At 40.3% G+C, this 13,390-nt stretch overlaps 1 protein-coding gene across 1 annotated transcript in view; it reads left to right on the forward strand.

The window, feature by feature from the left end:
• Positions 1-483: 483 nt before the first annotated feature.
• The window catches only part of ASXL3 (ASXL transcriptional regulator 3), a 121,879-nt gene continuing 108,972 nt past the window's right edge, over positions 484-13,390 (forward strand). Inside the window, exons 1-3 of the mRNA XM_062513457.1 lie at positions 484-537; positions 807-1,022; positions 1,455-1,583. Of these exons, the coding sequence (XP_062369441.1) occupies positions 484-537; positions 807-1,022; positions 1,455-1,583 (399 nt within the window). The remainder of the gene's footprint in view (positions 538-806; positions 1,023-1,454; positions 1,584-13,390) is intronic.

A 13,390-nucleotide genomic window follows, 5' to 3' on the forward strand; every position in this document is an offset into this window, starting at 1 on the left:
CGCCGCCCCCGCCCCGGCAGCGCCCCCAGCGCCGCGTCCCCGGGGAGCCGCCGCGGAGCATCACGGGAGTTGTAGTGCGGCGGCGCCGGCCGGCCCGCCATCCCGCTCCCCTCACCGCCCCCGGCCCGCGGCCCCGCTCTCGCGAGGCTTGGGGGGCGGGCGCGCTCTGGGGCGGGGGGCGCCGCCGCCGCCGCCGCCGTGGGGATGTTGGGCGCGGGCGCGGTTCCCCCGCGTGACGTCACAGCGCATTGTTGTGAGCGCGGCGGAGCATCCCTCAAGCTGTCACAGCTGTGCCGCCGCCGCGGGGAGCCTCTGCCCCCACCCTCCTCCTCCTCGTCCGCCCCCGCCCCTCCCGTCCCGGGGGCTCCAGAGCTCGGTGTCACCGTATCATTGTCCGTGCGGAACCCCTCCGGGCCCCCCCCACACTCCCGGTCCGCCCTCCCCCCGCTCCCCCCCCCCGAACCACCTCAATGAGATGCAAACATGAAAGACAAGAGGAAGAAGAAGGACCGCACCTGGGCCGAGGCTGCCCGCCTGGTAGGTGCCGCGGTGGCAGCGGCAGCATTGTGTGTGTGTGTGTGTGTGTGTGTGTGTGTGTGTGTGTGTGTGTGTGTGTGTGTGTGTCCGTGTCCGTGTGTGTGTGTCCGTGTCCGTCTGTGTGTGTGTGCGCGCGGGGTGAGCGCGTCCCGCCGCCGCCAGCCCGGCGCGCTGCCCGCCCGCCCGCCGCTTTGTTGCTGGCGGTCGGGGCCACTGTGAGGCGGGACGGGAGGGGGAGAGACAGAGCGAGAGCGTGTGAGCGAGTCTAGGGGAAAGAGTATGCGAGGAACTCCGAGTGCGAGGGAGAACGAGGGACAGAGAGCGGGGGCGTGAGTGCGAGGGAGCGGGAAGGGGCGCGGGAGTGCCCGTGCGGCAGCGTCGGGAGGGTGCGGGTGCGTGAGCCGGGCTGGCGGTCCGGGCAGCCCGCGGCTCTGCCGCCCGTCCACGCCTGCCTGGACAGAAGAAATACCTACGTCCCTTCCGCGGTGTGTGCGTGAGGAAATGCCTTTATTCTTTCTTTCTGCATGTGTGTGTGTAAATACCCAGGGATCGTGTCTGTCTCCGCAAAGTTCGTCCATATCCCGGGAAAATCTCTTCTTTTAATCTAGAGAAAAGTGAAATAGCCGGGATTTGCCTTTCTGTCCCTTTAGTGGGGACAGGACAGGAGCGAGGGGCGTTAGAGACAACTCTGACCTGGGATTTCGCTTCACCCTCTCTACTTCCACCACGGAGCTGGGCAATGTCCAGGGCAATGTAACCCGCTAATGGAAAGGTTCCGTGGCTCTGGATACCCGGTCCATTCCCACTTCATTAAGAAACTCTCTCCTTAACCCTACTGTATCTGTTCTCATGATTCTGTATTACTGTTTGCTAAGTGTAATAGAGTACATCGTTTATGTTGTTTTCCCCTTTCGGAGTACGCCTGGGTTCTCTCTATTCGAGGAATTTTACAACAAATAGTTATGCACGGTACAGCACGTATGGTTGTACACGTCCGTATGCGTGTCTTCTGCAAAGTTGGGTCTGGTTCAGCTCCAGCCCAGTGCGTAGAAAGATGACAAAGCTGGAAAGAGAGGCTGCTGGCTACGTTGCTTTTTTGTATCTACACGAACTTTATCTTTTATTCATCTCCGATACAGACTGAATTATTTAAGCAACATGCCATTGCTAGTGTTGCATCTGTTTCTTGTAGTGGGTAATGCTATCTTCTTACTATTATTTGTTTAGTGTATTTGTGAAGCACTTTCCTTGTAAAAACGTTTTCACCTCATTATATGAATTCCTAGATAGGAAGTTCATCCTCTCTGTCCTACGTAAATCATTACAAGGTATTAGACAGACACTACCTATAGATGTCTCTGTAAGCTGTACGGAGGTAATCTTGCAGCCTTGGGCAGTGCTAAATTCTGATGTGGCTCGTTATACGTCCCCCAACATTTTGTAATAATGCAGCATTAGTGAAGATGTTCTGATACAGTGTCGCTACTGTACTCTCTGATTTCTCGTGATTGTAACAGAAGTTTTACTGCAGTAAAATACTCACCTTTGCCAAAGTAGTTTTGGCAGCAGATGTTGCTAGGGTACTTGTTTCTCTGTGCTCTAAGCTGACAAACATGCATTCAAAAGTCTATAAAATACATCAAATTGCTATCCTAACTTTACTCTTTCAAGCTGCTGCTGCAGTTACCATTACAAGCTGTATTTTGTTTGACAAATGTGCATAAAGGAATTTATTGTGTATTGAGTAAAATTGCTGTTCCCATGTGGTCTAATACAAGGAAAAGTTTAAAGCCTCTGTAGAACAAAGGCTGAGCCACTGCTGTGGAGAAGGGCTAAGAGTCTTATTTTCACGATATCCCATTGCTTCACATCTCCCCCCAGAAGAGTAATGATTTGTTAAAATCAAGTAGCATGTAAGATGATACACTGCTGTATATAAATGGTGGTGATACACAAGGTCCACAGTGTGGTTTTGTCCAGCCTCCTGGGGTTGCCAAGTTCTGCAGAGCTTGTCCCAAGTCTGTTATGTGAATGACACATGCTGCTGCTCAGACCAACTACAGTCTTGCATTGGTCTTTGCTACTTGTATATAGTCACATATGTTTGCAAATCACAATGAAAGATTGAAGCCAAAATTGTTGCTCCTTACAGCGTTTTATGTTAGGACCCTGATGGTTCATTATGACTTTGTTTTCTTGGACTACATCAATAATGTATTACTGCAAGGTTTGATTAAATCAATTTCTTTCCACAGACAAGTAAACAATGAAGTGATTGATACCTACTCACGAAAAAACGACTCATGACTTACCTAGATCAATATGTTGTAAAATTGTGTACTGCTGAATTATTTTTAGGAAAAAAGATAGTGAATTAATGCATAGAGCAACTGTATGGATATTTACGTTGTAGATTTTCTATAAAAGCCCTTACATTGCAACAATATCAGGCTTTCAAAGTGAAGTGCTAAAAAGTATTAAATTATACAGTTAACATTGCTGGCATTGCTTTATCACTCTGTTGTTCATGTCCATATATTACAATGTACATTTTAAGTTATGTACTTGCGTGCCAGTTTCCCAAGTATTCTGAGTTCACTCACTGGAGCTGCAGAATTGTAATTATGTTTTCTTTCTTTGTTGTGAGGTGCCGTACTTATTTTTTATACACCTTTCAAGCAGTTCTGAAGCAGATTTTTATTTTGTGTTTCAATTTTACATATACAGCTATTATTAGCAGCACCCAGTAGCTTCCCAAATGCAAATGTTTCTATACTTGCAACATGCCTATGAGGTTAAGTATTTTGACCTCTGCTTTACCCATGCAGAGTTGAGACATGGAAAGATTAAGTACCTTACTCAAAGCTGTTCAGGAAATCTGTGGGAGAGGTAGTTATGATAGCAACAGCGTCTCTGTAGTAGTTCTGTTTCACAGTCGTAAAATCATCTTCCTTTATGTGGCTACACTTTTGCCTCATTCATTCTCTGTTACTACTTCTCTCACAGTAATTATGACAGAAATTGATATGGTCATGTCTCTGTATTCAATCTATATTGAAACTCATAATGTACCATATAGTAGTTATGGATAAAAAGGAGCACAAAAACCAGGCTTGAGCCTGAAATTGTTTCACAGCCTTCTGTTTCCCATATTCGCAATGAAAAAGTACTTCAGAAAAAATGTATTACATGGCAGTCTTAAAGCACATTGTAATGTGTAAGTGCTGAGACTCCAGAGTAACTGTCAGTGTTGTATTTACTCACTCTCAGTATTTGATTAAGGGGTCTTTGAAAACCTCCTGCAATGCAGTGTTTTTTCAAGCTGTTCTCTTAATTTTTAAAACACAAGCAGGAAAAGTCTCCCATTATATTAATCTCTTACTGTAAATACCACGTATGTGATACAGGCAATAAAGCAGGAGCCACTGGCATGCCCTCTGTCAGAACTTGTGTTTTATGGAAGAAGTCTCCTGCAGAGAGTCGAATCTTTCTGTCTGTGACACACTGCTTTTTTCCTCATGCAAGCCTGCTTATCTTAGGGCAAGGCATAGCCCAGCTTACAAGCATTCCTGAGAAATGAACGCATGTGCAGGATCAATGGAATGGTGGCATACCACTAACAGTTCATGTTACAGAGCCCATTTTGTAGAACACACATTTTTATGGACAAAATTGCAACTTGTCTTTACAACCTGCCAAAGGGCATGTCTTTTATGTAGACCTGATATGTCGACTCACTTAGTATTTTGCAGCAGACTAAAGCAGTGCTTATGTATGACCTGGGCATTATCTCCATGCCAGTTTTCAGCTTTTTGTGTCTGACAGACTAAGACAGAAATGAGAACAAAAGAAAACCTCTCAAGGAAGGAGGAGACACATCTCTTTTCTTTGTCTCTTAGTTGATCCTCATTTGATGTAGCATTACTGTTGTTTTCTAATCATACATGGAACTAATTAAAATTGTATGGAAAGGTTAAACACTTGAGTAGTTAGAACAATTTGTAGTGACTCCTTTCAAGGAATCTTCTATCTGTTTAGCTTCACAAGGACTCTCAAACTATTTCTAGAAGTCCTGAAATAATGAATTCTATTCTTAAAAATTTAATGTCATAAAATTCTGCATAAAAACTATTGAATTGAAAAATACTGAGAACAAAACATGCCCAAGGATACTCTGCTGCATAAGAACTGATGACAATTTTAAGTAGGCAGCAGTGATCCAACTATTATCATTTGACTTCTAGATGTGATCTGTTGTTACTTGTAGAACTTTGAACCAAAGGGCTGAACAGAGTGAGTGGAGACTAGTCACTTTGGGAATGCAGAGCTCAGAAGCATAGACCATCTGCCTATGAAGGGTGATAGTTTATAGTAACGTTTTAATTTTTTAAAAATTTTTTTATTAATAGTTTGCCCTTATTATTGTCCTTTCCTGTAAGTGATATTTTGAAATTTAATTAAGTCTCTGCCACAAGCTGACAATAAACCAGAAGAAAATCCCAAGAATGAGAACAGTAGTCCTTGTTTGGTTATTTGTATGCTGGATCATCTTTCTAGTATTTTTGCTCTTCTCCAAATTTTGTTCTGAAAGAAAGGTTTTCTTGTGTTACTGTAGACTTATGTGCTTTACAGTTCTATGGAAAGTCCTTGTGGTTCAGGTGACATGTCCATATTGGCTGAGTAATACTAATATATTAATTTTTGTGTTTCTTGCACATTTGTTGTCTCCTGACAGGATCCAGCTCTTAACTAAGAGCTGTTTTTTTCCTCTTGTAAACTTTATGAAAATTATGCTAATTAATTAGGGTAACTGATGCTTGGGAAAAAAAACATGAAAACCAGCCATTGAAATTCTTAGCTTGCATGCTACTGTTTAATGTGGCTGGCTGTCCAAAAGCTGATTGTTACTTCATCTGGTGTGCTGAGATAGTATAGTTGAAACAGATCATGTTGTGGTATGGAAGTATTTTTGTATTGCATCTTCATGTTTAAAGACTACACATGAAACAGAAAAGTAGAAGAGTAACTTCTGCTTAACCATTGATGATAATCCCTTTGACTTTTATGTTAAGTCTCTGATTTTGTTACTATAAATAACATTTAAATGCATTGTGCTAAAGGAGCTTCGTATATCTTTAAAATGGAAAATTTGACATAACTTTGTTTTGTGGTATTAAGGATTTCTTTGCTGTTGGCTTAACAGAGACCTGCTATTATTTCCGTATTTGTTCTGAGTTAATTATTTTTCAGACATGCAGAAACATTGTGGCTTGGGAAGTTTTGATGGCCTTTCCCTTTGATCCACAATCAATGCTGCTTTGAAGGGCTATATTTTAGTTTGGTTGGCTCTAGGGCTTCCTCCAGTCTGTTTTATTCAATGTAATTTTTGCAGCTGCTAGACAAGGTTGAACCTGCACTTATTTTTTTCTACCTTCTGTGGTTTTTGTTGTCAATATTTTATTTTGTTAGTGTGAAATACTGTTAATAAGTGTGGGTTTAGTGTTTTTTTTATTAAAAAAATAAAAAATCTAAAAATAATGTCATCTGTTTCAGCTCACCTTTTGCATTATTCTAGGGTAGGTTGAGAGAAATGAGATTCTAACTCTTCTAACTCTTGACACAGCCCTTTAACCCTTGGCATCGCAGACCTTTAGATAGGCAAGAACCTCACCCAGGAATGGGACCTGTTCTCAGTAATGTCACATTATTTCTGTCAAAGCAGGGTAACATAGGAGAAAACCCTAATAGGAACCTAAATGTGAGCATTCCTCAATAGTGTGAAGGCATTCCCAGTGCCTTAAGGTGTGATTAATGTTCCCTGTTACAGTGAATATTTCCAGTATTTTCTGGCTTACCTTTCTCTGTAGAAAAGCCGATATTTTCCTGACATACTGGATTTTCTGTTGAAATAACTGTTCTGTCTTTTCTTCTTCCGAGAGTAGATTTGGTCAGTTGCATGTGCAACCACAGTGAAGTAGTTTCCACTAACCACACTCCAGACCCTACCACTCTTCACAGCTATGTAGCATTGGATTTGCTAGCCCAGTTCAGCATTTCTCTTTATCCAAACCATGGCATTGCAGCATCTTAGTCTGGACCAGGCAGCATGCTGTTCTCAAGGTGAAAAGCCAAAACTTACTGTACTTCCTGCTGGAGCTTCTTTTGTTCTTTATAGTGTAATCAGCAAATTACAGTCACGTGGAGAAACATGTGCTAAACTTGACCTCTTGACTTTGGAGTAGTTTTTCTTTTGTTGGGTTTCTTTTTAGTGTTGTAAGCTTCAAAGTGTTTTCTGTTTTGCTGGGTGTGATGATGATGATCTTGGTATTCCCTGTTAATAGCAATAACTTAATAGAGGCTTTGTTTTGTACTATCAAGACATGGGACAAGATGAGATTAGTGGAAATTATTTCATTATCTTTCCATGGGTTTCAGATGACACTGAGCAAATCCTTCTTCTGTGGAATTTGCAGACTGAAGAAACCAAATATCTTAGCCTTCACTTTGGGTCATCTTCCAATGCAAAGGCAGAACAATAAGCAGCACATCCTGGTACAGCCCTTTTGTTCATGAGTTCACGTAGCAAATCCTTGTGCTGCTCCAGCACAACAGATTGGTCATAGGTGGTCTGTTTAATCACTTAGCAACTTTGAATGACAATTACCAACCCCAAAGAACCCCAAATTGTTGACATACAGGCCCATTGAGGCTGCTTTCTTTTTGAGAAGCCCTGCCATATAGGTTCTGTTGTTGAAGTTCCTGCCTTGGGAGGATATGTACTTGCTGGGAATGTAAAATGGTAGAGAAGTGCCTACTGATTACCTGCAGCTTATCTTGGTTTGAAAGCATGACCTACAACTTTCTGAATGATGATAGGACTCTAGCACAGACATTATATGAGTGTCAGGAGACAGGCAAGCCATCTGGCAGTACATGCTGTCTTCCTGGAGCTTCTTTGATATCAGTGCACTGATTGTGGTTAGGGGTGTCACTTAGTGTTAAAGGGGTCTAGAGGAGCTCCGTTAACTTTGGTTCAAGTAAGCTCTGGTGTTTCTGATGTTAGAACAGGAACGTCTGGGTGATCTGATGTTTTCATCCTTTGATTTAAATGGTCAGCTCTTTAGAACTTCTTGAGCTCAACAGGACAAAATTCTGTGGACCCTGGCATGTGACTTTACTCAATATTGGAGGACCTTTTCCTGGAGTTTTTAAATGTATGGGATCCAACTTTTGTATTGCAGGTTATGACTGATGTGTCCTCTTGTACCTCAGGTGTCTGAGATTTGCTTTGCAGTGTAGCATTGGGTTTTGTTTCTGACAGCATTTGCCAAGATCAGCAGCCACAGTTCAGTTTGTTGCTTTGGAATCATCAGACTCATGAGAGGATTTGGCTATAGTTCCATGTAGAAGATATTCCAGGTCACATCCTAGAGTATTGTTCATGATTTTGGATCATCAGAAAGTAATTTGTTTAGAAGGTACATATTACATGCTATGTTTTGAAACTTGTCCTCCTATATGCATAGATTGGTCTAGACAAGCCTGTAATGAGAATCTCCTCACTGTTTGTAGTGGGTCAGCTCTAGAGATCATTATCCTGTGGGTGACAGTTGCATCCTATAGAACATAGACTGTCTTATAGATAACATTTCCTAAACTTCTGCAACTTCAGAAGTGTTCCTTGAGAGACAAGATCCTGAACTACTAGGTTAGTTGCTTAGGAAACTCAAGGCTATTTTCTTTCTTTTTTGTGATTTTGCTTAGATCTTATAGACAGAATTAGGAATTTAATGAACCAATCAGGGTTTATAATTGTTTTATCCTATTTAGTTTCTTGTGTAACCTGACATCTAGAGAGGGAAGAGAGCCTTAGCTGAAGTATACATCAAACATTTGAAGGTTGAAGTTTGATTCCATTTCAGCTGACTCTTAGCAGCCTGCAGAACCTAACTGTGTAGTGGTTCACATGTTTAGTGAGATGTCTTGTGAAATGCCCAGAGTCTAGTACTTCACAATCAAATTCATGTCCCATATGATTTGTTCCTACTTTTGTGACTTGAACCTTCTTTTTATATAAGATGAGGCTTTATCACTATTGTTGTTTTGCCAAAGTACTTAACTATTTTTCATTAAGTGATACCATCTGGTATCTGGTTTGATTTCTTCGTTTTCTGTCCCATAAATTTAAACTGAATGTCTATTGATACCTACTTTTAGATAAATGTTAATTATTTTTATACCTCAAAATTCCCAGTTAGCCATCCCCTGCTGGCATTGTTATATCAGTGAAGCATGTGACATTCCATGTCATGATGGACCAATATCTGCCAATATTATCTAGCAAGGGTAATGGGAAAAAAATAGACCCTTATTGTCCATAGCCTGCTGTCACTTTTCTGGACCAAGATTCTGGAAGCTATCTCAAAATTACTACATTCTCTGATCATACTAGCTTCTTTAATCTCATTAGGCATTTCTATCATTTAGAAATTTCAGACTGGTAAGACCAATGAGGACCTCTTTGGAACCTGGTGTTTCAATTGAGAAAATCATCTTAATTAGAGCATTACTTTGATAGAAGGTGGTGTTGGAAAGGCCTCAAGGTCACCTTGTCTATTTACACTTGAAAAGAAGTCATGCAACCCAAGTTAGTTTTAGTTTTGTGAAATCAATAAAATTATTAGCTTTTATTACTGATAGGAACTATGAGTTGTCTGGCCTTTGCCAGAATCTGCTCTTTTAGTGAAAGTTTACATTCTGCTTTAAAAATTGGAAGAACGAAGAAAATAAAGTTATTAGGAAAACTTGATGATGCATAATTTAGAATTTAGATGCATTGTGTTTTTTTCTGACAGTGACTAGACAGAAAACGTCAATTTTCTATTACAGTTTGAGAATTCTGTATCCAGTTAATGGTTCTCATTCATGTTCTCATCTTTTTTTTGAGGCATTTTGGGCTTAGTCTCTTGCTTTTTTTTTTGGCGGGGGGGAGTTTGGTGCAGCAATGCTGCAGCAGGTTTGTACATAGAGCAGTAGTTCTTAATGCATTCTAATCTATTCCATGATTTGTTTCATTCATATGCAGATTTTTGAGACATTTTGCAACTACGTGTCTTCTGTTTTAAAAATTAAAATGTAGAATAATGTAGTGAGGCTCATCATCTAGATGTGGAATAAGCTCAGAATTCACTGTAGAATAAATCTTCAAATGATGTACCACTAAAGAGATGTTAATATCTTTTTGTTTCTAGTTTCAGGATGACCCATGGCTCCAAAAGTGTGTACCTTCCTGAAGGTGCCCTCCTGGGCAACATCTAAAGTGCTTTTTGCTAGATATCCCAGGAGGAAATATTTGGTGGGAGGGAAAAATAAGGACTAAAGGTTTTGAAGCAGTCCCTTGAATTCCTGACTTGCAGTCCTAATTTTATATATATATATATATATATATATATATATATGTATGTATGTATGTATATATATATGTATGTATGTATGTATATGTACACACACGCACACGTATATATGTACACACACACATATCTATGTACACACACACACACATATATATATATATATACACATATGTACATGTAGATTTTCAGGTATTGGGTTACAGGCCTGTGAAACTGACTGAGAGAATCACAGAAATTAGGCAGCATGCCTGGGATAGTTGATCTGCCCATAATGAGCCTCAGCATCCTTTGAGTAGACAATTATCAATAGCAAGAAATGGATGCTGCTCTCAGGTTGGTCCAGTTTTGTGGTTGTTTCTTCTCGCAGTCAGATTCTTCATACTAAAATCCTGTTCCTTCAGTCAGTGTTCAGGGTTCAGCTGACTTAGTACCAACTTCCCCTGTTGCTTTTGGAATGAGAGCTACCCATCTGAGTGGAATGTCAGGGATAACCAACCCTATGACTTTGTCTTGGACTGATGTCCCTTTTCTTCAGAAAATGTTTGTTGCTGAAATCTCTGGTTTTTAGAGCAGGGGATTGGCTCTCAAGGAGCAAACACTGAAAGAAAATGGAATTACGGCTTGGAGCCATCTTGAATGCTGCGGTTGTCTTATGAGGAAGGATCTTTCCTGCTCTTTGTAATAACAGTGTTCCAATGACTGAGTGAGCAAGCCCCACTAAGTGGTTGTGATGTTAAAACATGCTCTGGCTTGGGTTTCTAGAGGCACTTGAAACGTAGGGGTCTGTGGCTTCACAAGGTAGGCCTGGAGATCATCAGTCTTTTGTGCAGGTTACTGCATGCCTTTGATACGTGTATCAGTGACAGTTGCTGCATTTACTAAGTAGCTCCGCAGGAGCTTCTCAGTACTCGTGCTGCTGATCAGCCTGTGGCAGTAAATGTTTGATGTTCACTGCAACCATTGCGGGTTGTTAATTTAGCCTCCTGTCCCAGCAGCATCTGCACCTGAGGAGGAGGCTTCAGAGCTCTCATCTGGCTGTCTGAGGAGTTTTCTGGTGAGAGGGGATATCTGTATGGGAGAAGTGTGAACAAAAAGTTGCATGACTGACTGAAGGATGCAGGAGATGATGCAAGAAAGGAACAATAATGTAAGCAAGCAGAGTGAAGGCCCTTGAGAATAAAGTCAGTGTCTGAGAAGCGATTTTAGCTATTGTGTTTCATGGAATCCAGAAAGGTAGTCTGTCAGGTGGTCTGTGAACTACGCAGTGAAAAATTCAATAGAAGATGGGGAGCAATAAAAAAAATTGAGTAATGAAGTCAAAACAGTTGCTCAAAACTGTTTGGTATGGAATTCAAAAGTTAGATCAGAAAAGCATTGTCTTACTTATTTTTAATCTGTTTGATAAAATGAACCAACCAAAAAACAAAGATACTTTAGTAAAAATAAATGAAATATTATTATTATTATTATTATTATTATTATTATTATTATTATTATTATTCAGGGACCTGTTTTGTTGGGGCTGTTAGGGGTTATATTTGTTTGTTTGGGGTTTTTTGGTAGATTTATATTTAATTAAGTAATTGTTATTTTGCATAATAGAACATTTCTGTTTCCAGCAATTCCTCGGTTTTGCTACTTTGCTTGAAAATAGACTGTTTGACACATTATCAAACCTTTTTAATTGTACAAGAACAGGTTGCCTGGAGAAGTTATGAATGCCCAATCCCTGGAAGTGTTCAGTGCCAGGTTGGATGGGGCTTTGAACAATTTGGTCTAGTGAAAGATGTCCCTGCCCAAGGCAGGTATGTTGAAACCAGATGATATCTAAAATCCCTGCCAACCCAAACCATTCTATGGTTCTATAATTCTCAGAATCTGTAACACTTCCATTAAGTAAAAAAATAACAGGAATATAACAGCTCTGTCATTGTTAGTCAATTTTAAATGTCCTTGATGAGGATAGACTCAGTTTCATACTGTAATTTTCTTGTGCTAGTTCATTTTATTAGTGTCTGAGCTGTAGGAAAATGTTTCAAGCTATTTAAAGTAATGTTAAATAGAGTGAAATAATGCTCCTGTCTTCATTTTGAGCCAGATCCATAAAAGTGGCAGCTTGAATAAGTGAGGCTGGTGTATATGCATGGTGTTTGGGAAATGCTTCTCAAAGAGCTACAAAGGGATTAAAAGGTTTAAGAAAATTTTAAAAACACTGCACCCGTTCGCTGTTATCTGCATTGTTGGAGCTGTTATGGCAAGGAGCTTCATGTGTGAGTTCAAGTGTTGTTAAAAGTTGAAATTAATTTTATAGAAAGATATGTGTGTGGAGGAAGAAGGAGGGGATCTGGGAAAAGCATTCTGAGAATTAATGTTCTGAAAAATAAATGAGGTTTTAAATGCCCCATACATATATAATAATAATTATGAAGCTTACTACTTTTAGTGCTTGCATATATTTTCTGGGATTAGTAGGAGAGAATGAAACTGGGTTTATGTCTGTTGGCATGTCATGTCACCACAAGAAGAGTGTGTGCCTGCGTGATACCAATGTAATCCTGGGTAGAAAAACAACACTACTGCACTGGGGGACAGCAGAGAAAATTGAGGTGTTCTTGTACCAATGAGAAGTAGAATAGCATAGATAGTGAAGGAAGTAAAAAAATAAATCTGACTGACCATGAAAAAAAAAAGAACAAAAACCCCACTCTCTCAATTCAGTGACAAAATCACATATAATTTTATTTATTAATTTTTCTACCATTTTCCTTAATTATATCATCAGCTAAAGTCCCCAAACTTTCATCTTTAAAATTGGAATTTTTCTCAGACTTTAAGAATAAAAGGATTTCAATGAAACAGAGATTAAAAAAAAAAGTCTGTCTTTTCTCCTTTTGTAAAATACAGGGCCTGTGTCTTGGAAATAAAATACTGTATTTACAGGATGTTACATTCAGTTTAATTTTAGAACAGGTTGTAATATGGTCTATCTTGTCTAAAGGGGTGTTGTTGAAATTGCAAGTAATGCTCTTGAAATAATTGAAAAAGAAAACCGATTTGTCATCTGAAATATTTTCTCATTCATTTGGTACTAAGATCTCCTAATAGGATTTTCAGAAATCGTTTGAAATTATCTTGCCCGTATTATTACTAGAGCAGCAACAATGAAAACAAAATCTAGATTCTTCTGTTGGAGATTCTCCTAGAATCTCCCACTGGAGACTCCAGGTCCGGGACCATCTTAGGCACAGTGACCACAATATGATGGAGTTTTCAGTTCTTGGTGAAGTAAGGAAGTGGTTCACCAAAACTATCTTGGACTTCTGGAGGACAGATTTCAGCCTGTCCAGGACAGTGGTTCAGAGATTGTCTTGGGAAATAGCCCCTTAAACACAAAGGGTTCCAGGAAGGCTGGATATATTTAAAGAAGGAAATCTTATAGG

Source organism: Cinclus cinclus, chromosome 1, assembly GCF_963662255.1.
Source record: "Cinclus cinclus chromosome 1, bCinCin1.1, whole genome shotgun sequence".
NCBI lineage: Eukaryota > Metazoa > Chordata > Aves > Passeriformes > Cinclidae > Cinclus > Cinclus cinclus.